Source organism: Fundulus heteroclitus, chromosome 10 (assembly GCF_011125445.2).
Source record: "Fundulus heteroclitus isolate FHET01 chromosome 10, MU-UCD_Fhet_4.1, whole genome shotgun sequence".
NCBI lineage: Eukaryota > Metazoa > Chordata > Actinopteri > Cyprinodontiformes > Fundulidae > Fundulus > Fundulus heteroclitus.
In genome coordinates this window covers 13,037,732-13,065,237 of record NC_046370.1, presented here as the reverse complement: position 1 = coordinate 13,065,237, position 27,506 = coordinate 13,037,732, and the positions used below count along the sequence as shown (strand labels likewise).

The 27,506-nt window shown below is 39.3% G+C and overlaps 2 protein-coding genes and 1 long non-coding RNA gene across 3 annotated transcripts in view; 2 read left to right on the top strand and 1 right to left on the bottom strand.

The window, feature by feature from the left end:
* The first annotated feature begins 213 nt into the window (after window positions 1-213).
* On the top strand, window positions 214-18,565 carry hid1b (HID1 domain containing b). Its single transcript, XM_012862827.3, has 19 exons — window positions 214-449; window positions 3,282-3,431; window positions 7,242-7,412; window positions 8,791-8,913; window positions 11,565-11,671; window positions 12,016-12,132; window positions 12,586-12,814; window positions 13,482-13,538; window positions 13,627-13,767; window positions 14,141-14,231; window positions 14,371-14,522; window positions 14,661-14,739; window positions 14,806-14,970; window positions 15,053-15,274; window positions 17,504-17,652; window positions 17,723-17,803; window positions 17,882-17,973; window positions 18,166-18,324; window positions 18,413-18,565. The coding sequence occupies exons 1-19, from the start codon at window positions 384-386 to the stop codon at window positions 18,474-18,476; spliced, it is 2,415 nt and encodes an 804-aa protein (XP_012718281.2). The 5' UTR covers window positions 214-383; the 3' UTR covers window positions 18,477-18,565.
* Window positions 8,743-12,151, bottom strand: LOC110368555. Its single transcript, XR_002428177.2, has 2 exons — window positions 12,043-12,151; window positions 8,743-8,884 (listed from the first exon to the last, which is right to left on the bottom strand). It is a non-coding gene; the product is annotated as an uncharacterized LOC110368555 (long non-coding RNA).
* A 1,723-nt stretch (window positions 18,566-20,288) lies between the features above and the next one.
* Window positions 20,289-27,506, top strand: part of LOC105926416 (Usher syndrome type-1G protein homolog) — an 8,765-nt gene continuing 1,547 nt past the window's right edge. Inside the window, exons 1-3 of the mRNA XM_012862727.3 lie at window positions 20,289-20,580; window positions 25,928-26,375; window positions 27,438-27,503. Coding sequence (XP_012718181.2) covers window positions 20,417-20,580; window positions 25,928-26,375; window positions 27,438-27,503 — 678 coding nt within the window. The 5' untranslated portion in view covers window positions 20,289-20,416. The remainder of the gene's footprint in view (window positions 20,581-25,927; window positions 26,376-27,437; window positions 27,504-27,506) is intronic.

Sequence of the window (27,506 nt, the reverse complement as noted above, 5' to 3'; positions counted from 1 at the left end):
TGTGTATGCATATTATGATATGATTTTTATTAGATTTCCATTTATTATTATACTTAGTTTGTAGACAAAGTTAGTCTTAGAAGTCTAAGATTAGCAATTTTTCTCTTATAACGTGGACTTGTGAAACTTTTTTTTCTTTGTAACTGGATTTTAATAAGTATGATCCTTCCAACACCGAATAAAAATGTTCGCTTCCTGTTTTATTTCTGAAAAATAGAAAAATAAAAAAATGTCATCTAAAAGAAAGAATGACACGTTCGTCGAGCAGGAATATTCCGAGCGGTCCCTGAATGCACCAGCAGTGAGTCGCTCTGAGCGGTGATGAGGGAAATTATCAGCGGATCCTGCAGGCAGGAGGAGGCGGTTGCTGGAAACAGAAAAAAATGGGCAACGCCGACACCAAACTTCACTTCAGGAAAGCGGTGATCCAGCTGACGACAAAAACTCAGGTCGGCTTGTGTTTTCTTAACAATAAAACTACTCGGCGTGGAGAAAACAAAATGTATTTCTGAAAGCGATCTGTTTACGAATTTAAATGAAGTTGGTGCGCCAGATGGTAGCGTCAGGTGCAGCCCGGATTATGGAAAGTGGAGTAAAACAAACTTAAATTACCCCGATTTTGGTTTAGAAATGAGGATAGGGAGTTGAGACAACAAAAGCATATGCTTTTATTTGTTCCACTGTTTTCGTCAATGATAAATTTGTCTTTTTTCGGCAGTCTAATTCTTCTTCTATAACCCACATTTTTCACTCCATATGGAGTGAAATATCCATGGAGTGACAAATGTGTTTCCTCTAAGGCTTTGTTCTAGTCAAGGTGAAACTCAACTGTTCTCATAGTCAGTAGTCTACACAAATTGCACCTTAACCATTTGTTTTATGGTAGAAAGTAAGACACTGTTTTGGCATTTATTTTATGGAAAATCTATCACTTGTGGACATTCAAAGCTGTTTTGTTACTGTTTTACTCTTTTCTAGTATTTCAAGGAGCAAACTTTTAATAAATACCTGGGAAAAACAAATGAGTCACCAGCCAAACTGTCTCGAGGCTTTATTATTAGATTGAGAGATTATTTTGTATTAATCTGAAAAAACTCATCTGGTTTCAAATAAGTTTATTCGTCATCTGTGGAGTTTGCAAAACATTTTGCTCACAAAATCCCAATGTTGGTGGATGGAAACCCCTCTTAGTCATACACAAGTAGACAAAAATTTTAGCCTCAGGTTTAACGCAATCAAAAGAAGATAAGACGGTTATGCAGATATGAGTATATTGTATCCTATTTGTAATTGTAATGTAGGCTCAAAGGAGCTTGGGTACACTGTACCCCGACTTTATTTCTGGCCGTCCCCAAGCCTGGATAAATGCACAGGTTTTCGTCCGGAAGGGTGTCTAGTGTAAAGCTTTTGCCAAATTTGCCATGTGAGTCATTAACATGATCTCCATATTGGATCGGTCCAGGCTCAGGTTAACAAGGGCTGCCAGTAGTGCTGGTGACCAACAGGGCACTAGTGGAAATTTGGTTACTAGTGGTCAGCAAAGAAGGAGAGGAGGAAGACGTGTCTGTGGGCAGAGAGAGAAGAGAAATGCTGTAGGAGTTATCTTGAAGGAGGACTGGAATGTCCTGAAAGTGAAAAAAGTCTTAGATAGGGTGATGAGTCTGAGGCTAGAAATTGAAGATGGGGTCATGAACTGAAGGCCTAAGTGTAGTTCCAAAAGTGGAGTTTGAAAGTGCTTTAAGATGACTAGAAAGCTACATCTAATGCTAACGGGAAGATAGATACGACAGTGCTTGGTATATGTCCTGCAAGGAAAGCTGGAAAGGGGACTTGGTGGTGGAATGAGGAAGCACAGGAGTGTGTTCAGAGAAAGAGATCGATTAAGAAGTGGGGCACTGTGAGCATTGAAGAGGGATGCAGCATAAGGTGACGTTAGAACTAGCTAAGACCAAACAAAGTGCATTCAGTGACTTGTAGGATAGGTTGGACAGTAAGGAGGGAGTGAAGGACTCGTACAGGTTGGCAAGGTAGAGATACAGAGAAGGGAATGATGTTGAGAGTGGTGCAGGACCTGTATGAGAGCTGTAAGACAGTGGTGAGGTGTGCTGTAGGTGTGACAGGAGTTGAAGGTGGACATGGGACTACTTGTTTGCTGTGGTGATGGACGGGTTGACAGATGGGGTTAGACAGGAACATCTATGGACTACGATGTTTGCAGATGGCATTGTTATCCGTGGTAAGATCAGGGAACAGGTGGAGGAAAATCAGAAAAGTGTGCCCTGGAAAGGAGAGGAATGAAGGTTCGCCTTAGTAAGACAGAATACGTGTGTGAATGAGAGGGACCAAAGTGGAGCTGTGAGGTTACAGGGAGCAGAGATAAAGAAGATGGATGATTTTAAGTACTTAGGATCAACTGTCCAGAGCAACGGCAAGTGTGTAAAGACGTGAAGAAACATGTCCAAGCAGGTTGGAGCAGATGGAGAGAAGTGTCAGGTGAGATGTATGATGAGTATTAATGAGACTGAAAGGAAAGGTGTACAATGCGGTGGTGAGACAAGTGATGTATGTATAGAGACAGTGGCACCGAGGAAGAGACAGGAGGCAGAGATGAAGATGTTTAGGTCTCTTTGGGAGTGACGAGGATAGATCCGATCATGAATGAGTACATCAGACAGACAGCTTGTGTTAGATTTATTTGGAGACAAAGCAAACGAGGGCAGATTGAGACGGTTTGGACATGTACAGAAGAGGGATAGTCGGTACACTGGTAAAAACCGTAGCCCACCCAGACTTCCAACTTGAATCTGGTAAGAAGTCTGTTAAAGATTGGGGTTATGGTGAGGAGCTCCTTCAACCATCAAGACCTGGATCTTAGTACTTGGGTAAAATCATTAAAATAACAGTGGAAATATAAAACAATGGTCATGAACTGTTGGTCATTGATTGCTCTAATGACAATAAATAAATCTTTTGATTATTAAGAAGGGTTTAAATTATTTATTTTAAAAAAAAAAATCAAAAATGTTTTGCTCACAGTTGATTATCCTATTACATTGTTTTTTTTTTCTTTCTTTAAAGCCCCTTATGTCTCATTTACTCTCAGAAACAAACATTTTGGCTTTTTTAGGCCTAAAATGTATAAATACATTTTGGCTTATCTGTTGCAGCTTTTTTTTTTTTTTTTGCAAATATGTCTGCTGACATGCTGCTGTATAGCTGGTAATCATGTTGGAAAAATATAAACGTGGGCACACAAAGATTTTATTCCGTTTCCTCTTCAGCCTGTGGAAGCTACAGACAATGTGTTCTGGGATCAGTTCTGGGCCGACTGCTCCATCGCCGTCCAGGATGTTTTTGCTCTGGTTCCGGCAGCAGAAATCCGAGCTGTCAGAGAAGAGTCTCCATCCAACTTGGCAACCCTCTGCTACAAGGTAACCTATCTTGACCAGGATGAGCTGCTTTTTTTTTTTTCTGGATTATTTTTTAGGAATATCACATGCTTAGTTTAGAGTCAGTTGTATATTATTTAAACATTTAATTGAATTGTTAGCTTTGCATCTATGAAACCTTTGTCTTGTTATGGATGTTTAGGCCTTTATCTCATGACCACAGCACTCATTTCCATTTCCAACACTAACACAAGACAAAGAGTTTAGCGTACACTAGCTTACCCAAGAACAATTTTGGATAACCATTAAATTTAACAGTCATGGTTAGCCGGACCCGTGAAACCATCTGTTGTAAAGCACTTTGTGATTTTTTTCTTTTATTTTTATCTTGAGATGTGCTATATAAATAACGTTTTACTTACTTTACACCATACATTAAAACCCCAGGCCAGGATATGAAAACCAGAATCTCTTTGTTGCAAGGCAAAAAAAAAGCTAACAACTTCACAATGCAGCCCATAAAGACAGCTTGCCTAAAATTACACAAATATTGCGGTTTAAAATGGGCTAATATGCTAAAGTTAGTGGTCTCAAACTATAGTGCTCAAACATTGGTGTCCTGCAACTTTTCGATGTGTCCCAGGTCTAAAACACTTAAAGCAAAATGTGTGAATTGCCTCTTGAGCATGCATTCATGTTCTTCAAAGTCCTGCTAATGACCTAATTATTTGGTTAAGACATCTAAAAGTTTTGGCACACCATCTCTTGAGGACTGGAGTTTGAGACACTTGCTCCCATTAAACACAGATGTGCTGTCAATGAGTACTATAACATCCTGGACTGGTCTAACCCCAGTTTATTTGAGATGCATCATTGCCAACTTTTTATTGCCAAATATCTTTTTTGAAAGTGATTCTGAGCTAAAAAAAAAAAAAAAAGCAATTGCTTTCTTGTTTTGCTACACTTTTTAAGCTGCTGCATCATTTTCCAAAATTACTCATACCCCTTGTGATGATTTGTTAAAGTTAATTTTTAGGCTGTTTTATTTTTAATTGTAATCATATCCAACCTTTTTAGTTTTCCTGTAAGAAGGAAAAATGCACATAAAATGTATTTTAAAGAAGAATCTAAGCATTTTTTTTTTACGTTCAGACCCTTCACGTTTAAGTGGATCAGAGTTTCTAGGACCTTCGGATTGGTAATCCATGTCTTTGTTTCCTTTGACATTACAGTGTTTTACACAAGTATTCACTCTCTTAGCTTTTTACCTATTTGATTACATTCCAACCTGTTATCCATATGCTTTTTTATCTTTTATGTGACAGATCTACACAAAAAGTTGGTGAAATGAACGGAGAGAATTATACATGAAAACAATAATCTAAACAAGAACCTGTAAATTGGCGTGTACATACAGTATGTAACCACCTTGCTAGCTATGAAGCCCCTTAAAAAGTTCTGTAGCCACCAACTATCTTCAAAAATCACATAATTAGTGAAATGAAGTCCACCTGGGTGCAATCTAAGAGTTACATAATCTGTCAGTATAAATAGGACATTTTCTGAAAGCCCCCAGAGGCTGCAACACAACCAAGCAAGAGGCATCACACGATGAGGATGCTCTCCAAACAAGTCAGGGACAGAGTTGTTGAGAAGTACAAGTCAGGGTAGGCTTATAAAAATATACAAGTATTTGATTTTCCCTGGAGCACTAACAAATCTATCATGTTACAAAACAAACCTGCCAAAAAAGGGTCGCCCACCAAAACTCACAGATTGGGCAAGGAAGGCATTAATAAGGCAGCTCAGAGACCAAAGGTAACATTTAAGGAGCTGCAGAGCTCCACAGCACAGACTGGAGGATCTGTCCATAGGACCACAGTAAGACGTGTACTCCATAGAGCTGGGCTTTATGGAAGAGTGGCAAGACACAAAGCCATGACTTTGTGTTAAAAATAGGAAGCCGTGTTTTGAGTTTGTCAAAAGGACTGTGGGCAACTTCCATAATGTATAGAGGAAGATCCTCTCTGGTCTGTTGAGACTAAAATGTAACTTTTCCGTCACTAAGGAAAACGCTATGTCTGTCGCAAACCCAACACATCCCATCAGCAGTAGAATACTAACCCCACAGTGAAACAAGATGGTGGCAGCATCATGCTGTGAGGATGTTTTCAGCAGCAGGGACTGGGAAACTGGTCCGAGTCGAAGGAAAGATGGATGCGGCTAAATACGGGGATTTTCTTGATCAAAACCTGTCAGTCTGCCCGTGATTTGTGACTTGGGCCGAGGTTCACCTTCCAGCGGGATAATTACCTGAAGCAGACTGCTAAACTCGAATGATTTAAGGGGAAACCATTAAATGTGTTAGAATGGCCTAGTCAAAGTCCAGACCTCAATCAAATTGAGAATCTGGGGTTAGACTTGAAGATTACTGTTCACAAGAAAGAAAAATGTTTTTAGGAACAGACACTCTTATTTCGGAGGCTCTGCCACTAAATAAACAACTCTCTAATTTCAAAGCAGTTTGTTTCGCTTATCATTGAACAGAATAACAGCATCAAACGAGTAAGAACTGATAGTTCTGCTAGTTTGTTGTGAATATGTTGCTCCTTTTTTTTCAAGAGCCCTCCCAGCATGCAGCTACTGGAGCCAACTGTTGTTAATCATATACCATCTTATCTGACCTTCCTACTAACACACTGCAAAAACAGAACTAAAAATAAGTAATATTGTCTTGAAATAAGTGTATCTGTCCTTGATTCGAGCAGGTAAATAAGATGATCTGCCAATGGAATAAGATTTTTGCACTTGAAGTAAGAACAACTCATCTCCATCATCTTATTTCAAGTGCAGTATATCTAATTATCTTATTTTAGGGGTGAAAATACTCATTCCATTGGCAGATAATCTTATTTACTTGCTCAGATCTAGGCCAAAAACACTAATTTTAAGAACATTTTTCTTATTTTTAGATCCGTTTTTGCAGTGCACACTTGTCCCTGACTGAGGCTGAGGGATGAGGTTTACATCAAAACACCCATTACTGTAGCTAAATCTGCTGTAAAATGACAATCTGCTCTTCCTGCTCACAGATTTAGACTAAAAACAATGTAATGATGAATAAATTATTTACTAAAATACAGTGAGTTGGACTGGATGTTAGTTATTACGTTCGAGGATTCCTGTGTTTTAAGTTACTGCAGCTTTTGTTCTTCCTGGATACAGTCCGAAACAAAGGAATGCAGATGTTTGTTATTCCCACACTTGGAGCGCTAGAGGTTAGACCCATAAAAGCAAAAAAGGTGGGAGGAAAAGAAGTCACACATCATTAAGCATAGAAAAAGAAACAGATACAGTCAGATTAAAGAAACACACAGATCAGGATAAAATACATTTTTTTACCGTTTTAGTTTAATATCTTCATACAGTCGATTGTTTTAAATTATCTGTGATTATTTGACAGACAATAGGCTAAAATTGCATTCACATCTACTGGTCTTTTCTGAAATAGTTTGAAATGGTTCATCTGTTTTAATCTGCATCTTAAATGTTTTGCTATAATTTTAATGAAATTACTTCTAAAGGTCTCTCATTAGGCTGATACCCACAGAAGTAACTTTAATGGTTTTCTGCAACTAAACAAACTGTGAAAAACAAACTCCTTTAACATGACATTGATTAAAAAAAATGACGTATTTAAAATACTATTTTCATAGTACATTTGGGGGCTTTTTAGTCCTGGTTTTACCTCGGACAATAGAGTGAGTTAAACTCTTCCGATAGAGGACTTTATGATCAATGAAATCCTACTATTGTAGTTTGATTTATTTGTTTGATGTGGTTTATTTCAAGGCTGTGGAGAGGCTCGTTCTGTGTGCCGATTCCGGCTCCCCCTCGGACAAGGAGCGTCAGATCGTGTTGAACTGCACCCGCCTTCTCACCCGGATCCTGCCGTATATTTTTGAGGATGCCGACTGGAGGGGCTTCTTCTGGTCCACCATCCCCGGTGCGAAGAGAGCCGGGGTATGAATCTGACACACAGTCTGGGAGTCTGACATTCTTTGCACCGTGGATTATCGGTTATTTTCTGGATTATTTATGCTTTAATGGCCTCAAGTTCATCTTTTATTCAAATTACCAAGATATTTTCAAGTTGCACTAGTGCAATAGTTGATTCTCGGTATATAATCTGTGAAATTCTGTCTGCAGACAGAAGCGTTTAGCCTATTGTTCCATCTTGCAGTTTGAGGCCCTTCAGTTGCTTCAGACAAAACTAATATGCCCTGGCTGGAAAATATGTTGCTCCTTGACTTTCTAAGCAGTTCCTGCAAGATAAAACCACTGCGGCTGTCGATGCGGAGGTCTCCTCTGCAACCCCCCCACCTGCCAAAGAGTCTCTGGTTACCTGGTCGACTGGGGACCATGGTGTAAACACTGCCCATATTGTATCTCCCACCGACTCCTCGCCAATGGTTGAGTTAAGGAGGGATTAAATGTCTGCTAATGAAAGTATGGCACAGAGGTGAAGGAGGGCTGCAGCAGATGGAAAAGCTGACGGGGCTGTTTGTGATCAATTGTGTTCTGCTGGAAAATGCTTTCCTTACTTCATTTAAAAAAGCCCAACTCGTTAAACCGTAAATAAAAATTTGTCGCACGTGTGTGAAACTGCCTCTTGGAGTGGATTAGACTGTAACTACACATTGTAATAGATGAATCAAAATAAATTATTTCATACTCGGGTAGTAAACCATCTAGGCTAATTATATTTTGGGTAAAAATATTGCTAATTTCCTTTACTAAGTAATTGTTGTTGGATTAATTTCACAGTAGTCTGACGCAACTCTGAAAACCTCAAGGTTTTGCTAATTGCTTTATTAAATTACAAAGATAACTGTTGTTGGTATAAAAAAATCAAATATTGCTTTTGTCAGCATTTTATGTGTTTAAATATGATAACAAAATGCTCACTTATAGAGTTTGTACATTACTGTGTGCTTGGGAGATTTAATAAGAAACAGACCGTTGAAAGCGCAAGAAGCAGTTCATCACCGTAGCTGTCACCAAGATTTATGGTAGCCATATTGGATTTCTACAGCACTGTTGCTGAGAAACTTAATGCTTATTACATAGTTACTGAGAGTTCAGTTTGTCTTGGAACAGATTTTATTTTGGTTTAAAAACCATTTTCCTTATACAGCAGTGAGTTTTCTTTACTCAACAATCCCATCCACACCAGTTGCTTTTGGCTTGACTGTGCTGCATTCACTAATAAGAGAAAAATCTGATCCTTCACACTCAGCCAGCCAGGGCCATTCTATTTGGCAGACAGCTTTCTTATTTCATCTCTTAAAAAAAAAAAAATCACTGAGATTACATTTTGACTAATGTGTTTTTGCTGCAGAGTTTGGATGAAGATGTCCATGAGAACGAAGCTCGGCCGCTGGCTGAATCCCTGCTCCTCGCCATCGCTGACCTGCTCTTCTGTCCAGATTTTACTGTCCAGAGTCACAAAAAGAGCAACTCGGTCAGTATGTCCAATAAACAATTAACAACAGGTCATTAGAGATTCATGCAGACATAAACATGTTTTATATCAAGTTGAGTCCCAACTAAAGCCGGCAAGTCTTTGGCTCCAAAAAGTTTTGACCTGTTCACACAAAATCAGACTTCTCAGCCCTGTTTGGCACAAACTCCTTGGTAGTTATGTAGTGACATCATTTCTTTAAAATCAACTATATAAGGGTAGGGAAAAGAGCTAGTCAGCATCTCACTAATGAAAGGTTTCAGGTCTTGTTTTTTTAACCTTCTGCTGGTACAATCCGTGCGGTTATCTCCTTCATACAACCTTCTTAGGTGGTAGCTCGAGTTAATGAGTGACTCCACAGTGCAGAGGGAGCCAGGAGTGGCTGTATTTGAGCTGGGTGGATGCATCTTAGTGAGCTCGGCAAACATTTTAGAGACTGGGGAGGTAATCTGAGCTGCCACCAGAGGAAGTGGTCAGTGTTTATTCCTACTTGCCTCTGAGGGGAATGAAGCATGTATAGCTGGAAGGAACCTGGGGCGGATTAAACTTTCACTCTCCTCTCAGTGTTTGTTGAACTGCAGGTCTTAATTGTTTTTAAGAATTTCAGACAGTGTGCTGAAAAGGGGTTGCTTTTTCTATTTGCCTTCTAATGTTCGAAACCTGTGCCTATTTCTTGAAAAAGTGGCCTTGGTCAAGATTTCCCAAATATCCGATGGTCAATAATTAATGTTGTCTAGCAGCACAAGGTTATATCATGGTAATTACAGTTTTATAACGGCTCATAATCTCTCATTTTTCATAAGAGTCAACTGGACCAAGTGAGAATCAAAACTGCAATCGGTGAAAATAGGCTCTAATATAAACTTTCCGGATGATGTTGATACCGTTTGAATTGTTTGTGAGATTTAAGCAATTTGTGGTCATTTATCGGCATCACTCATCAGAAATGCCTAACTATAAAGAGAAATAAACTTTTTTGCTTTTGGTGCTTTAGCTAAGTAAGCTAAAAGAAAATGCTTTTATGGGAGGGAGGTGGGGGAGGAAATGGCAACACATATTCTGGTATGAGATGGAGATTTATTAATAAGCTGCCAGAAACAAAAGATATGATTCAAACTAGAATAAGGCAGTTTCTTAAGAGCTATTGGCTGGAATTTTGTTTTGAATTGTTACTATACAAATAAACTGAATTGAACTAAATCAACTAAACTGAATGATGATGCATCCCCAGGTCGGGTGTCAGGTCTTTCTCTTTTTAGTGTTTTTTTTAAATAAAAAATTAAATACTTCTTTGAAGCAACGTGTACGTTTTGACCCAAGTATTAGCTTAATTTGATATATATTAAATAATTTTTCAGGTAAATATCCAGCACTTGGTGCATATCAATACTCCATGTTTGCCGCCCTTCTCAAAAAGTCACCTATGTAAGTTGAGAAAATTAAGTCTGTCAGTGAATGTAACCAAGAGCACCGCTCAGATATGACACTTACCTGATCAGACGTATTTTTGGTTCTCTGATGTAGGGTTTTGTCTAGAGGGGTGAATGTAGCCTTGTTTTAACAAGTAACTCAATGACTTCTCAATCTACTGGTCCAAAGTGGTATTCCACTTTGCAATATTCCACATAATCCAAAATTGATCTAAATGCTAAATAAAATGTATTTTGACTGGCATTTTTATTTTCTTTCTTTGACAATATTCCAAAATGGCCAGCAGTTTTTAATGTTGGCGACCTTTGCATGACTCAAAACCACTTCTTTCAGACCTGTCTTACAAAATGATCACATATACTGCAGGGTGACATGTTTGATAATTCGTTGAGATGCTGCTGTACATGTCTCTACACTAGAGAGTAAGTTGTTCAATTTAAAAAATCACTGAGAGGGTGTTTTGTCATGTTATTCCTGTATTGGTGTTCAATAATTACAATTTTGTCAATGCAGAATAGGACTTTTCACACAGAAAAACATATGTCTCGATGTAAACATTGAAATCCATCAAAATCTGGCCCAAACACGGTTTATTGCCATTTTGTTTTTGCAATGTGGGCGACATACTTTTCTGAGATAATAGGTCATGGAGCCCATGTGTACCTATTTTGGTGCTTGTACCACCAAGTGAAAGGTTGCTTCAATCTTGCTGTGCTGCTACAGGAACACCTTGTCACATCTATTCTTAAAGCTGCAGTTATCTGAGCGGAGGTGTTAAAGCCAGATAATGTCAGCAGAGAACTCGGCTCAGTCTACTTGCTGAGTCACGTGGTCGAAGTGCCCAAAAGCAGACCCTCGCAGGTCTTTTTAGACCTCTTGTATGAACTGTAGTTGAATACTGCAGTAAGGAATACTTTATGTTAGGCATTAAATGTGCTAGATCTTGGTTTGTACTACAGTTTGGTAGTAAATGTAACAATTTGACTGAATATGGCAGAAAGATGATGCTAAAGTGATTCATTATTAAGGTATTTTTGCTAATGAGCCATGTTTGTAAATCCAGTCACAGATTTATTTTTCTCAGTGATCAGATTTAATTTGTGTGAGTCTCCAGAATCACAGTACCTTTTGTCAAAGGAGTTTTTCAGGTTATCTAACTTCTCTCAGAAAATCATTTTTTACCTTTTTTTTTTTTTTTTTTTTTAATTGTTTTGCTTCAGGATTCATCAGAGGAAATGCGGTCCATAGATAGCTGTGAGTACATCTGGGAGGCCGGGGTGGGCTTCGCTCAGTCGCCCCCCCTGAATTATGTCCATGACTTGAACAGGTGAGACTGCAAGTTGTTTTTTTGCCTGTTTAACCAATTCCTATAAAGGTAACTGGAACATTTTATTTCAAATTGTAAGGAAATATTGCAGTAAAGATTTGCTCAGTGATACTTTTGAACCAACATTGATGGCCAAGTGAGGCCAGTTAATAAGAAATATAATGTATAAACTCATTCCTTTTAGATTAATCAGCTGACTTGCTCAGAGCTACAGTGATTTTAAAAAAAACAGAAATAATTACTGTTTAATCAAACTAAATTTTTTTTATTTAACTAAAATTATTCAACTTTCGACTGTTTATTGGGACTTCTGAAGTTTTGATGGTAGACCTGTGTGTTTTCAGGACTGAGCTGCTGAAGCTGCTTCTCACCTGCTTCTCTGAAGCCATGTATCTTTCTCCTTCATCTGAGAGCCAAGGGCTGAATCCCTGGGTCTCTTTCTTTTGTTCTGCAGAAAACAGGTTGGCAGGGCACAGGAAACACACATCAGAATATCTCTTGCACAAATGCTTTTTCCTTTTCTTTTTTTTCTTACATTTGTCCTTTGTTTTGACCGCTGTCTAGTAGAAGACAGGTTATTTTTTTGTTGTTTCACCTACTGCATTAAGTTTGCAGCTACAAATAAAATAGAAAAAAAATGTAATGTTCGAGTCAAACATGTATGATCAAAAATATATAAAGAACTGCCAGCTCTTCTTGGCAAAAAGCCTTCAGTTGCTGTTTATTTTTGGGTTGTCATGCACATTTGAGATCTCCCCAAAGTGGCCCAATCGTTTTACGGTCAGGAAACTGAGATGGCCGCTCCATTTTCTTTTCCTGCTGCATCCCATGAATGCTCAGCTTGGTTTTCAATTGTATACAGTTACCTTCTTTAAATCTCTTTAGTGAGTTCGATCTGTGTTTCTTTGCTTCAGACATGCCCTGCCGCTCTTCACATCCCTGCTGAACGTGGTCTGTTCCTACGACCCAGTGGGATATGGCATCCCATACAACCATCTGCTGTTCTCCGACTACCGGGAGCAGCTAGTGGAGCAGGCACTGCAGGTCCTGATTGTCACACTGGAGCACGAGTCTGGGTCGGCCATGAGTGCTGCCCTCAAAGCTCTGGATTCCTCTTCATCCAATCCATCTGTGGAACCAGAGGTGGGATGGATAAATGTTATTTTTTCCATTTTGCTGTAAAAAAAAAAAATACTTTCACAAACTATATCAGCTGCCAATGAAAAAGAAGCAAACACTAGACAAAGTGTGATTTAATTATTAGCATAGCTAAAAAAGAGCAAATAAGACTCATTTTTAAGATTTATTTGTAAGCAATACAAATGTAAACATAATTGTTACAGTACATTTTAAATATTTACATAACAGAGTTCCTAATACAAAATCTTGTGAAACACCAAGAATAATTTTCCAAAGCTGTTATTTTGCGCTATGTCTTTTTAAATACTGAGTTATGTGACTTAAAAGCCACAGCAGGTAACTTTTGTATTTTTGTCATTTGTTAAAACTGTCCATAGCATATGTAGCATATGAGACAGATAATGTGATTAAAAAGCAAGGTCCTCTGGCTCCTCCCAGTGGCCATATTGCCATTTGCAGAACTCACCTGTAAGGTGTGCTTGTTCAAATTTTCAGTCCCTGACTTTTTCAGAATTCCCTACTGCAGTGTTAACTGATTACAATGAAAAATTATAAAATATTATGCAAAATTAAAATTCCTACTTTTTGCAAATATTAAATAATCCTGTTAAAACCTTTTGTACAATTGAAATAAAGCATAATGAAGAGTTCAACATCTCTCCTTCTCCAGCCAGCTGGACCTGACAACCTCTTTGTGAATTACCTCTCCAGGATCCACAGAGAGGAGGTATCATAAAGACAACTTTTATTATTGACTACAGACAGCATACTCATGAGGGGCGCATCTTAGCATATTCTCATTGTTGGTTCAACAGGATTTGAGTTTTGTCCTCAGAGGTTTGGCTCAGCTGCTCAACAACCCTCTCATTCAGACGTACCTTCCTCGATCCACCAAGAAGATCCAGTTCCACCAGGAGCTGCTGATTCTCTTCTGGAAGTTCTGCGACTTTAACAAGGTGTGATGCTGCTTGTGTTTTTTGTCTTTTTACTCGTCTTGGTATGACTTCCTATTCGATATAGTTTCATTTCACTTTATTTATATTGTGCCAATTCACAACACACGTCATCTCATGGCACTTTACAATGTAAATTCTATCTAATTATTCAGACAGTTTGTTTAAAAGGTTTTCTATCTGAATAAAGCCCAGCAGATCGCCTCCTGTCATTGATTTGCACCATTAACGCCTTCCTGGATGAGACAATCGCTTGTGTCACTGGCTTTGCCGCAAGTCTTTCAAACTGAGCATACTTATTACTTCTAAGTATAACCTAAGAGAGGACTTGTCTTTAACTCACTATCATAACTGTTTGTGTGTGTGTGTGTTGCAGAAATTCCTGTTCTTCGTCCTAAAGAGCAGCGACGTCCTAGAGATGCTGGTTCCCATCCTGTTCTACCTGAACGATGCCAGGGCAGATCAGTGTGAGTTGCCTTCTGCGACACCAGCGGGAGAAAAACACACACAAAAAAAAAAAAAATCTGCATTTTTGTACAAAGACAGTGAGACGAGGGTAAACCGCCTAAAGCTCTAAAAGCTCTTCATTCTTTTGTTCACGTACAGCTCGGGTGGGCCTCATGCACATCGGCGTGTTCATCCTGCTCCTGTTGAGCGGAGAGAGAAACTTTGGCGTTCGGCTGAATAAGCCGTACATGCTGCATGTCCCCATGGACATTCCTGTCTTTACGGGAACCCATGCTGACCTGCTCATAGTTGTGAGAGACCTACTTTGCTTGATTTGAAAATAACGATGATCAATCAGAGTTTAAGATTAGCAACCTGTGCAACACAAACTACTTTATCAAAAGCTCCGAGCAGTATCGAGCATCATATTTATTCCCCTTCTCCTTTAGATTTTTCACAAAGTGATCACCTGCGGTCACCAGCGTCTTCATCCTCTGTTCGACTGTCTGCTCACTATAATTGTGAACAGTAAGTATTACTGTAGACATGCTGCCCACTAGTGGAGAGTTGCTCTAAACACATTTGTGCCTCTAGTTTCCCCTTACCTGAAGAGTCTGTCCATGGTGGCTGCCAATAAACTGCTTCACCTGCTGGAGGCCTTCTCCACTCTCTGGTTCCTCGTGTCTGCACCTCAACACCACAACCTAGTCTTCTTCCTGCTGGAGGTCTTCAACAACATCATACAGTACCAGTTTGACGGTGAGAACAACAAAGGTTGGGGTTGCAGGTGGGTGCCACTTTAGCTGGGATGTTCTTTTGAGGTCTGAAACTTTGCCCACAGGTAACTCCAACCTCGTGTACGCCATCATCCGCAAGAGGAACGTTTTCCACCAGCTGGCCAACCTGCCGACAGATGAGGCGTCCATTCAGAAAACCTTGCTGAAGAAGAAGAAAGCTGGGAACTCTCGCCTTAACTCCACAGACGGCGAGTCCATGGAGGGCTCCAGACCTGCTGTGCCTGCCGAGCCGGGGACGCTCAAAGCCAGCTTAGAGGCCACTCCAGGTGGGGAAGATTAGGTTATTCAAACTGCCAAGGAGAAGCAGATAATGACTTGCAACATAGTTTTTCCTGTAGTAAATAGTTGGAGAACAAAAGGTGAGCAGGTTAAATAAAACAACAAATATAAAAACACAGAAAAGCAGAGACAGAAATTCGTTTAGACAGGAAAACCACAACACACATTTATGATTAAAAGTTGAGAACTACTATGCTGGGTCCCAGAATCTAAAAAGAACTAAAATGATCAAACAAATTCCCATCCAACTCAAAACTTAAAATTCTTAGTCGAACAAGAGTGCGTAATCAAAAGGTGACAGTCAAGTCACCTTTAAGTAGGCTATAAGTAATGCTGACACCTTGTGGCTCTAATCGGTACAACAGCTTGCACTCTAATATGCAGTTTTAAAACGGTGTGTTGCTGTTGTGAATTTTTACTTCCATAGAGTAGATATATTAGTCATATTCTGTTCTATTTCTGGTCTGCTTCTCTTCCTGGGTTCCATGTTTGCAAGCTCTCTTGCCAAGATAAAATACTAAATGCTATGTGCTCTGTGTGGGGAACCTTGGGAACCAGGAAGTAAACACAGGGTACACTCAAAACCGAAGTAGTTCCGAAGTAGTATCTCTAGGTTTTAAAGGAGAAAAACATGACTAATACATTGTTGATGAAGAGGACCGATTGTTTATAGGGAATGTTACTTCCTTCCTGAATGGGAAATTAGAATGATTTAGGTTGATTTCACAGTAAATATCTTACTTATTGCTCCTTTAATCTACAGAAGAAGTTGTGAAAAGAATGCAAAACCACCAAATTAAGATGACCAAAAAGAGACAAATAAGTAGAAAAGGACTATGGAAGCAAAAAATGAAATGAAAATTGTTTTACAGAATCAAAACAAATTTAGAGAAATGGTAAATACCTCGTTGCAGTGGCTTGAAAAAGTATTAATACCCTTTTGAACTTCAATGCATTTCATTTGGATTCTATGCAATACACTGCAGAAAGTAGTGTGTATATAGAAGTTTGAAAAAAAAATGCAGTTTTAAAAATGTTTGGTCTCTTTTTTTTTTTTTTTTTTTTAAGTCTGACAAATGTGGCATGCATTTATATTCAGACTAACAAGATTTGCACATCTACTGAAACATACGCACATCACTTTGCAAAGTGATGTGCGTAAGCTCAAGCTCAGTTAGATTGGATGGAGTCTTGCCAAAGATTCCCAATTAAATTTAGGTCCGAACTTTGACTAGGCCATTCTAATATGAAAACACTTTGATCTCAACAATTCTATTTGAGTTCAGGCTATATGCTTAGGGTTGTTCTGCTCAAAGAGGAATCTCAACCCTAGTCTCAAATATCCCTTAGCCTCAAGCAGGTTGTTTTCCAAGGCTGCCATGTAAGTACCACCACCATGTTTCCATGTCAGAATGGTGTGCTTAAGATGATGTGCAGCTTTTCTTTCTGCTATATACAGTTTTGGATGTTAACCTCTTAAGAAAAAAAGTTATTTGGTTTCATATGACAAAAGCTCTATCATCTCCATGGTTGCTTTAACCCCTACATGACTTCTTATAAACCATAATCCTTCAATAATGCTTCCTATGTTGCCACTATTTCATAAAGGTCAGATTTATCTAGTGCACAACAAATAGTTATGCTATCAAAGCTTGTGGATCTCTGCAGCTTCTCCAGAGTAACCATAGACCTTGTGGCCTCTTCTCTGGTATATGCGCTCCTTGCCTTTTTACTTTCAGTTGACATTCACGTCTTGGTTTTGCAGTTGTACTGTACCATACCTTTCAAACATGTATTTGTAAAGAAAAAAAAAATCTCTGCTTCAGTATTGTTCTACTTTATATTGGTCTATCTAATAAAAGATGACATACAGTGAAGTCTGTGGTTGTAACAAGACGAAGTGTACAGGACAGAGACCTAAAGAAGGCACAAATTAAGAAAAATACTACAATGAGCAGACTGCAAATAGCTCTCAGAATGCTCTCTCAAACAATGTGAATAAAAAGCAAATGGCAGATTTGAATCATGGTCATAAAGAGACACTAAAAGTCAAAACCCTACAAAATGACTCAAAGTAATAAGAATAGCTGAGAAGAAGAGATAACGCAGCTCAGGGTTTCACTGGGAACGGCCAAGATGGAGAATATTATAAATGAGGGCACCATTTCCTTTTTTTTTCCTGAGCAGGGAGTAACAGCTGGTGTTGTTTGTTTCAGGAATTGATAAGATAACGGAGAAGGCTCAGGTAAGCGAGGACGGAACAATGGTTGCCTTGCCGCGTTTGAGCTCTCCTACAACGGCATCCCGCCGCGGCGCCGTCAACGGAGCCAGCGACACGGAGTCCAACTCGGAAAGAGACCACGAGGTACAGCAGATGTCTCACTGCTCACTCTTATTTATTTTTCCACTTTCTCACAGTTTCATCCTGACATCAGGTCTTCACAGGAGCCCAAACGTCCAGAAGTCGAATGTCGAGCACATCGTCCACTGCGGTCTGGACTGCTAATTCAGACTGGGTGAGAACAGGTCTTATCTGCTGATGCTGATTGGTTGGTTCACTCCTGCAACGATATCTTTCATTTGCCTGTCCTCAGATGTTGTCATGGAAATCTAGACTTCCTCTGCAAACCATCATGCGGCTGCTGCAGGTCCTCGTCCCTCAGGTGGAGAAGATCTGCATTGACAAGTAGGATAAACTTTTGAATTAAAACAAAAGGTTTAATGGTTATTATTGTTGTTTTACAAGATCTTGATGTACTTCCTGGCAGTGCTCTCCATGTTCCTAGATTTTGAGCCTTAAACACAAGCTGCAGGTAGCAGCATGACGTTTCAATCGTTTAGATCCAGATCACTCGAGGAGGTTTTGTTATGTCCTCAGGGGTTTAACAGACGAGTCGGAGATCCTGAGGTTCCTGCAGCATGGCACGCTGGTCGGCCTCCTCCCGGTCCCTCACCCCATCCTGATCCGGAAGTACCAGGCCAACTCCGGCACTGCCATGTGGTTCCGGACCTACATGTGGGGAGTCATCTACCTACGGTAAATACACAGGAAGTGGGTGCGCTGTTGATTTCAGTTTGGCTGCTGGAGCTATGTTTTTCACTCTTCCTCCTGTTTTTTTTTGTAGGAACGTGGATCCTCCAATCTGGTACGACACGGACATAAGGCTGTTTGAGATTCAGAGGATTTAGAGGAGCTGCTGAAGTCGACCTCAATAACAAGCTTCTGCAAGAAGATCATTGGCCAATTTACTCAAACAATAAAGCTTCTCTAAACATGCCCTGAAAGGTCTTTATTATTAAATAAATCCAACATCAAATCATTAACTAAATTTTATTTTTTTCATCATCAGAAGTACTGTTCTTCACTCACTTAAATGTTGGATTTGAGTGTTTGACTTTAGCATGCAATGGACTGCACAGAAGATTGAGTGCACACAATTGAATAGAACTGCTGCAAAAATTATGTTTGGGGATGAAATTCTAGATAAATTCAAAATGTACAAAGTCAGAATTTTTATTTTATTAATAATTTAAGTAAAATATTTTTGGATTTCTCCAAGTCTTAAAAAAGATGACTATATGATTCTAAAAAAACGGATGTAAGCTCTCATAAGATTTGGAGAAAAAATTTACAGAACTGGTAAAAAGACAAAATTGCTCCTCAAACATGGCAATGACCTCCGTACTCATTGGCAGTCCTGGTAAAGCTGCTTTTACGAGCCCTGAAATAGCTACTGCTGATAAAGAGGAGTACATTCCTCTTTATCAGCAGTAGCTATGACAAGAAAAAAAAAGCTACAAATTTTTTAAACCTAATGTATGAGAATCAGTGCTAATCTGATTTGCTTGTATTCGGACAATTACAGTATATCTTTTCACAGTGAGACACAATGAATTAAAAGGTCATTTTACACATCTTTATGGTGCAGATAAAGTGGCAGATCGTGTCACTTAAATCTGCATTAACTTTCAACCATAAATGTCTGTAGTTATAGGGAAAGGTGGGAAAAATAGAAATTTGCTTTAAGGCTATTTCATTGTATGATGCAGGGTCCCAAAACAATGAATTTACAGTTTAAAGTTCAGAGATGTGGGTAGCTACAGATCATAGTGTCAAGCTACTGGAGAGTCTCATTATTACTGTTTCAAAGTGGGTGGACTTGGCCAACCCAGGACCCACCAAATGATAACCTTGGGAAATAAAAGGGTATCATTTAAATTAGATAAAAGAGAGAAGAATGAATACTAGTGGTATGGTGAGATTGTAACTGTCTGATTTGATTTATTCCTTCCTGTTACTCAAATATAAAATAATTACGAACGTCTCAGTTTCCCTACTGGACATGTAAATGTATCCCTGATAAGCAAAAGACAAAGAATAGAAACTGATGTGTAGCAGAATATACAGAATTTGACATGGACTCTACTGGATCTGAATTTCAACAATTTTTTTTTAATAATCTGTAGGATCTCTCAGTAGCTACAAATAAACATATGTGGTCAGAACTAAAATAAATGTACAGCCAAGGCACCCTACAAACCTGACAAAATTACATAATTTCTATTAGGAGGAATTTGCCTTCTACTGTGGAACTTGTAGATAGATATCCATGTGCATCAATGCAAAAATGTTTAAGTCAGTTTGTAAGATAATTTGACCAAATACTAAGGAAATGTAAGCTTCAGGATTCAAAAAGAAATATATAAATAAAAAAATTCTCGTTCTGGCATTTAATGTTCGTGTTGTTGATAATCATAGTTACCTGAAACAGGAAAGGTTTTTGTCTGTTATGATGTCAAACATGGAGAAAGATATGTTTTATATAGTAGGCTAAATGTAAATATTTGCTTCACGGTATTTTTAAAATGCAAATATTCCTGTTCCGCTGCTGTTCATACAAACTAAATGAAATAAAATAGGCGCGTCTTTTCGAGGCGACAACTCCGCCCACTCCTGAGTTCGGCCGGGACACCTTCTATCCGTCTCCAGGCAACCAGCTATCCAGCCGCTCCGTGGCTCCACAGGCCCTCCGGACCAACCGCGTCCCGGACCGCCGGACCGGACCGAGAAGTCGGCTCTTTAACCAACGGTTATGGAACGGAGCTCGGATTGAGCCCAGGCCGTCGCCATGAACGACCGGTACCACCGGGCGGCCCGGGACGGCTACCTGGACGTCCTGAAGGAGGCCACTCGGAAGGAGCTGAACGCCCCGGACGAGGACGGGATGACGCCGACCTTGTGGGCCGCCTACCACGGCAACCTGGAGGCGCTCCGGCTCATCGTGAGCAGAGGGTAAGTCCGCAAAAAAAAAAAAAAAAAAACGTTACTGCTGATGAAAAACTAATTATGAATTTTAAATATAGCTTGAAATATTTTAGATATATTTAAAATAGATAAAAAAATTTACTGACTCTAATTATTGTTATTTTTTCTAAAAATTGGACCATATATTATCATTATTATTATTATAAAAAGGTGCATATTTTTCACGATTTAAGAACTGATTCCGTCTTCCTTAGCAGTCTAATCAGTGCAGGACCACTGAGGGTTTTACAGCATCATTACATTAAAGGTCAGGGTGAACTACAAGTGAATGCACACACTCTGCTTCCAGCTTTATGATCCATTTCACAACACAATCTGGTTAGCAGGTTAGCAAACTAAATCTTATCCAAAAGCCATCAAAACTTAATTATGTTGCCTATATAGACTTCAAATGGTTTAAAGGAGTTTTTTTTTTTTTTTTTTAAAAGCATTGAGTTTGGCTTGATGTCTTTGTTCGTGCTCCAGGAAATCAAGATCAACATTTTCTGAAAGGCGATGCAGGATGCTGGTCAAAGTGGCCTATTGTTATCTGTTGAAGCAGAATAAAACCATGCTGGGTGACGTTAATCTTGCTGTTGAGATTTATGAGGAATGTTGTGACGCTAAGTACAGTGGACTCTGGAAAGGGCAGAGAGATTGACTGAGAGAAACAGACCAGCAGAAAGTAAATGCCAAACATGCACGGAAAAGCTGTTATATGTGTCAATGGCCCAGGCAGTCATGGGAGATTTATATGTAGTTGCATTTTTTTTGTTATCACAATAATCAACATTACGTTCGAGAATAAAGCATATTCAAGATTTTTATATAATTTTCAGGATGTCAACTCAGCCACGTCTGTGCATGTTCATTAAATTGTGTTTTTGCCATTTAGTATCTTAATTTATCAAAGGCTATAAAGGTGTAGTATGTATGGAAACACTCAAACAAAGCTAATTGTTACGTTTACATAGCTCAACACCAGAATGCATTTGGAAAAATATTGATTGCCTTTAACTTTTCCACTTTTTGTCACATAGCAACCAGAAACCTCTGACTTTATGTGACGGACCAATGTAGAGTAGTACGTAACAGTGTATGGAAAAATGACACATAACTTTTTGGATTTTTACAAATGAAAATGGGAAGTGTGTTGTGCAATTTTTTTGAGCCCCCTTTACTCTGTTATCTCTAAACAGAATCCACTGCAATCAACGAGAAAACTAGAGAACAGTTTTTAGATAGACGTATTTTAGAGAGACCGATTACCCTAGCAGTCGTGTCTTTGGACCGTGAGAGGAAGCCAGCGTTCCCGGTGAGAATCCATGCGTGAACATGCTATCTTCATGCAGAGAGAAATACCTAAAAATTAAACACACTGGTGCAAAAACATGTTCTTACCTGAGAAACTTTTTGCCCCCAAACAAAACCAAGAGTCTGGCTGCTGACTTTATCAGAGCCGTCTGTCGTTACTATAGGGCTGAATGGCATTGAAAAAAAGCATATTGATAAAATAGAAATCATAATGATCGATATTGATAATTATCAAAAAATTCTAAACATATATTTTGAGTGCAGCCCAGGCCATTTTCTGCTGTTGCTTAATGACCTATACTTAAATAAAGAACGTTGAATTCAAACACAATCCTTTATTCAACAAACTTTTAACAAAAACTGTAAGTTTATTTGTTTTAATGTTGTTTTATCTGCATTTGTAAAGTGACCTTGAGTGTTTTGAAAAGTGCTTCTAAATAAAATGTCTGTTATTATTATTATTATTATTATTATTATTATTATTATTATTATTATTATTATTATTATTAAGCCTAAAAAAAGAACACGCGCTCACTGAAGGAGCTTTCCTGGGTCTGCGTTTGTGATTGGTTGGGAGGCTATAATGACTGTAGTATTAATCTACATGATAGGCTGGAATGCAAAAGGAAGGAAAACTGTTGAACCCTTTTTTTCTATTGAACCACACGTCTATTGATCGATATATTGAATTATCGTCCAGCCCTACGTTGCCATGCCATGCCATGACATCAGCCATGGGTTTTTGCGTGCCTTGAAACCCACATCTCTCTAATGCAGGGTGAAAAAAAACAACATAATCCCACAATCCTCAGGTAGAAATAGTTTAAAATGAATTGGTGGTTGAGGACATATCATCCACTTTTTGCTTTCACAAATCTTCCTTGAAGACATTCTGAGTGCTCCCCTCACTCCTCTTTCATGTTGTCACTAGGCAGCTAAACATATTGCTGCTAGAAAATGTATTTTTTTTCTCAAGAAACAATACATTTTCAATCATAGACAGTCAGGCTCTGCTCTCACACAATTACACTGTAACTCTACTTATGGTAACCGTGTTTCAGTTTTAGAGAGGCCTGGGCGATATGGCTTAAAAATAAAATCTCGGATTTTACTTCCGATTAATCAATTTTTTTTCGTTCATTTTGATTCATAACAAAAAAAATAATAATTATTTAAAAAAAACTTGCTTTTATGTCAATCATTTCATCTTAAATTGACCTGAATTCAAAGTTCAACTAAATACAAGCTGTGAAACATGCTAGTAAAACAAGATAACGTTGTAAACAATGAAAATATAATAAAATGTTTGCTGCTAGTGGTAATACACAGTGAGCTAAGAACAGGCTTCACTTTACTTGTGTAACTTCAAACTAACTTAAAAAGAAAAAAGTAAATGAGTAAATTAAAGTGCCTTGTATTATGGTTAAAAAAAGTTTTACCGTTACACTTTTTGACAATATATTTTCTAAACATATGTTCAGCATTTCATGCTATTCTCTTCATGCAAGCCCAAAGAGTGCATTGGCAAAATAAAATCCCGATTTTCCAAAAACTAAATGTAAAAAAAAAAAAAAAAAAAATGTTCGAATCAATTGATGGAATTGATTTATCACCCAGCCCTAGTTTTAGAGACAATTTTTTTTTAAATTACATTTGTGCTTCACCAAGTTATGTAATAAAAAGCCAACATACGAATTATTCAGTCGCTTTACATATATCATACTTTAGCTGGCATTAAAGGAAAACTAAGCACAAAAGACAACTGGAGTTGCATTTGATGCTGCCAAATGACTTTTTGATAAAGTTTCACAGTCACAGCTTCCTCAGTTTAATTGCCCTTCACATCAGCCTCGTGTTTCCATGTTTCTAGCAAACAGATTTGTTGTTTGTCTTGTGCTTCTGCTTTATCGCCTCCAAATTGAAGGTGCAGCCGGTGATCAGGTTACTGTCTGAGTTACGTAGGTGTGATTCCCGCTCAGTGTTACTACAGTGATACATTTCCCCCCCGCTGCAACTGGATCCGCTTTACGGCTTTCGAACCAACAGCCATACGAAGAACTTTAAAGAGGTCCTCATCAGCAGTACGGTGCAAAATAAAAATCAGAGGGGATGCTGAGGAGGCTGGTGGCCCTGCTGTGGTGACCGTGTTAGTGGGTGTGTGCAAAAAAAAAAAAAAAAAAAAAAAAGAGGCTGCAGGTGTGTGGGATGAATAATGCAACGTCACCTCTGTCATGTTTAACCTGCCGAGTTTCAATTATTGATTACGGCCCGGCCGTGTAAGAGGAGGGAACGAAAGAAAGAAAGTCACTGCTGCAGCTGAATGCTCATGTTCGTGTTGTACTGATATAGTAACACCTGGGAGAATAAACTACAGCTTTTTACTGGCATCAGGTGGGAGAGCAAAACTCAGGAAATGCTCGATTTCTTCAAAATCAGTTTACCTGAATACATTTGGTTCTGTTAAATATATTTAGGGGGTCAATCCGTACATCTAACCGAAAAACGTTTCAGAAAAAGCATCACCAGAAGCTATAATGTTGATGAGATGAGAGATAAATGGTAAATGGACAGTACATATATAATGTTTTTCCAGTCCTACTGGCCACTCAAAGCGCTTTCCACTAGAGCCACATTCACCAGTTCACACTCACTAACAAGCACACATTTCTACACCGATACGCAGATTGGTAGGCAACTTGGGGTTAAGTGCCTTGCCCAGGGGCACGTCAACATGTGACAGGGGGACGATGGGACAAACCGTAGTCGTAGGTGTCTTGCAATCTTCTGATTGCAAGGCAACTACTCTACCCATGGAGCTGCAGTCCCCCTTAATGTCACTGGAGCCCAGAGGACCTGCTGGTTCTGGTTTTGTCTCAGATTAACAGACTGTGTCAGAGGATCCAGCTGCCAAGTGTTTTAAAACCCGTCATACGACAAAGATTGGCCAAAACCCAAGACGTAGTAGGCAATGATTTGAACACATTTAAATGGGCTTTTAATTATGCATTTTCCGTCGCTACATCTTTGGTTAAAGTGAGGAAAGAAACAGATATCACATTTTGTGCTAAGCATATAATGTATATATGGTTTTGGTTTTAACAGTTATTGGCTGTTAAAACTGATGATTAAAACTGAGGATTGGCTGATGATATAATTATTCTGACTTATGCAGCAAGCCACATGTTTTAAACCTGCTAACCTATCTGATTTCTTAGTACACTCAAAATGGGGTGTGGCGGTAGTGCGGGGTAAAGCAAGCGACCCACGTTCTGAAGCTTCCACCCTGGTCCCTGGTCCCTGGTTCCCGGCCCGGGGACCTTTGCCGCTTGTCTTCCCCCTCTCTCTAAACCCCATTTTCTGTCAGCTCACTGTCAAATAAAGGCCACTATAGTGCCAAAAAAAAGATCTAATCTAAGTCAAGTTTTGTGAGTTGATGTGTTTACAGATCATAGTGGTAGTTTTGTTCAAACCGTCTTAAGGTTAACCCCATAGCAAACATCTCCCCTTACTGATTAAGTTAGTTTAGACTCATGATTAAAGCAGTTTGTTGCTTTCTGTAGTTCATCCCCCAGTGATGAACTGTGGAAGCTGAAAAGAAAACCTTTAAGGTCAAAACCAATCCATTAAAAACAAGGATTGTTTTTCCATTTCTGTCAACACAGCTACATGACAACATATAATTTCCTTGCCACGCCACTATTAGGCGTTATGTTCCCTCAAACTCTGCAATGACAAATAAAAACAAAAAAAAAACACTTCATGTTCAAAAAGGCAGCGTCACTAAATAAAATGTTCAGAAAATGTTTATATAGACAGAAAAAAGGTTAAAACCACCATTTTGACTTTTAAACTGGTCGGCATCCGCCAGGCTGTGCGCATCCACGTTAACTTCTATGATTGCAGGGATGTTTTGGAAACGTTTCCCTTGTAACCAAGAAAAAAAAAAAAAACACTGTTGTGTGTACAGGGCCTGAGCTTCTCAGCGGGATGAGTTCATTGAATCCATTCTCCTGTTTTTCAGAGGTGACCCAGACAAGTGTGACATCTGGGGGAACACGCCGCTCCACCTGGCAGCTGCCAACGGCCACCTCGGTTCTCTCTCCTTCCTGGTAGCTTTCGGTGCCAACTTGTGGTGTCTGGATAACGACTACCACACGCCTCTGGACATGGCCGCCGCCAAGAGCCATATGGACTGCGTCCGATACCTGGACTCCACCGCCGCCAAGCAGATCACCCTCAACCCGAAGCTGGTCAGCAAGCTGAAGGACCGGGCATTTCGGGCCGCGGAACGCCGGATCAAAGACTGCGAGAAGCTCCAGAGGAGGCACCGGGAGCGCATGGAGAGGAGGTTCACCAAGGAGTCGCTGGCTCTGGACAACTTGGATGCTATTAGCTTCTCCAGCTACACCAGCAGCAGCACGCTGAGCCGCAAGTTCAACACCGTCACCTCCAATATGCCATACTCACAGGTGGTTGTTTCATCATGATCTAATTCCTACTGTGGCTTCCTTCCTTATGCTGATGAGATTTTGGTGAGGAAAAATACAGATTTTTTTTTTTTTAGCTTCTACTTGACAGCCATGTTAAGAACGTTTATTTAACAAACAAGGTGAGTTTTTACTAAAATAAATAAAATAAACTTCAAATATGTCAAGGGCTCATTTTGTTTTAGGAGAACCAGTTTTTCCCCCAATCAATGAAGTAGTGGACCAGATGCTTACCATCGTAGCGTTGATGATGGAATCATTGGAGTTTGCTTCTCCTTGCCACCTGCTTTTATTGGTCTCGGGAAGTTCTTGGTGTCTTGCTCCATAGCGATAATAGGAGTATTGACTGGTGAAACGAGGCCTTGCATGTAGTGATGTATACCCTGCTCTGTTCTGCTGCGGCATGGAGACAGCCTTACTGATATGATAAGGAGCTCCATTAAAAGAGGCCAGTTCAGCGTAGAGCGCCGGCTCCGCTGCATTAAAAGCTGTCTGTTGAGATGGTTCGGGTACGTGATCAGGAGGCCTACTTTGGGTGTCTTCTTTCAAAGGTTTACTGGGCCCGTCTCACTGGGAGCAGAGCCCAGGGGCAGACCTAGAACTCACTGGGCGGGGACTTGGAAATGCCTTCAGAACCCAGCATTGATTGAGCAGAAGACAGCGGAAGGATATATGAGTGAATGATGTTTTGTTCATGGGTGGTGATAGGATGGAGGGGCAGATGGATAGATGGATTGGGTCACCATCTGGTTTATTGATATAAAAAAAAGAGGTGAGAGTAAAAGAAAACCTCTGTCCATCTAATGGTTGTACATATTGTCTTTAGCTTCTCCTTCTCAGGTGAAATTGTAAAAATAAATCATCAGAATGTTGTGGAGTGGTGTCTTGAAGGTGCCAGTCAACCCTGCATATTATTTATATACTTTTTTAAGCAAGATATGCTGAAGATTTTTTTTTAAACTGTGCCAAACTATTTTATTTTTATTTTTTTTTTTTTTTTGGAGACCTTTACTGTTGTTTAAGCAAGCTCATTTTATATTTCAGGCTACGCTGCAGTCAACAGCCAAGGGCAAAGCCAAGATTCAGAAGAAGCTGGACAAGAAGAAGCAGGTT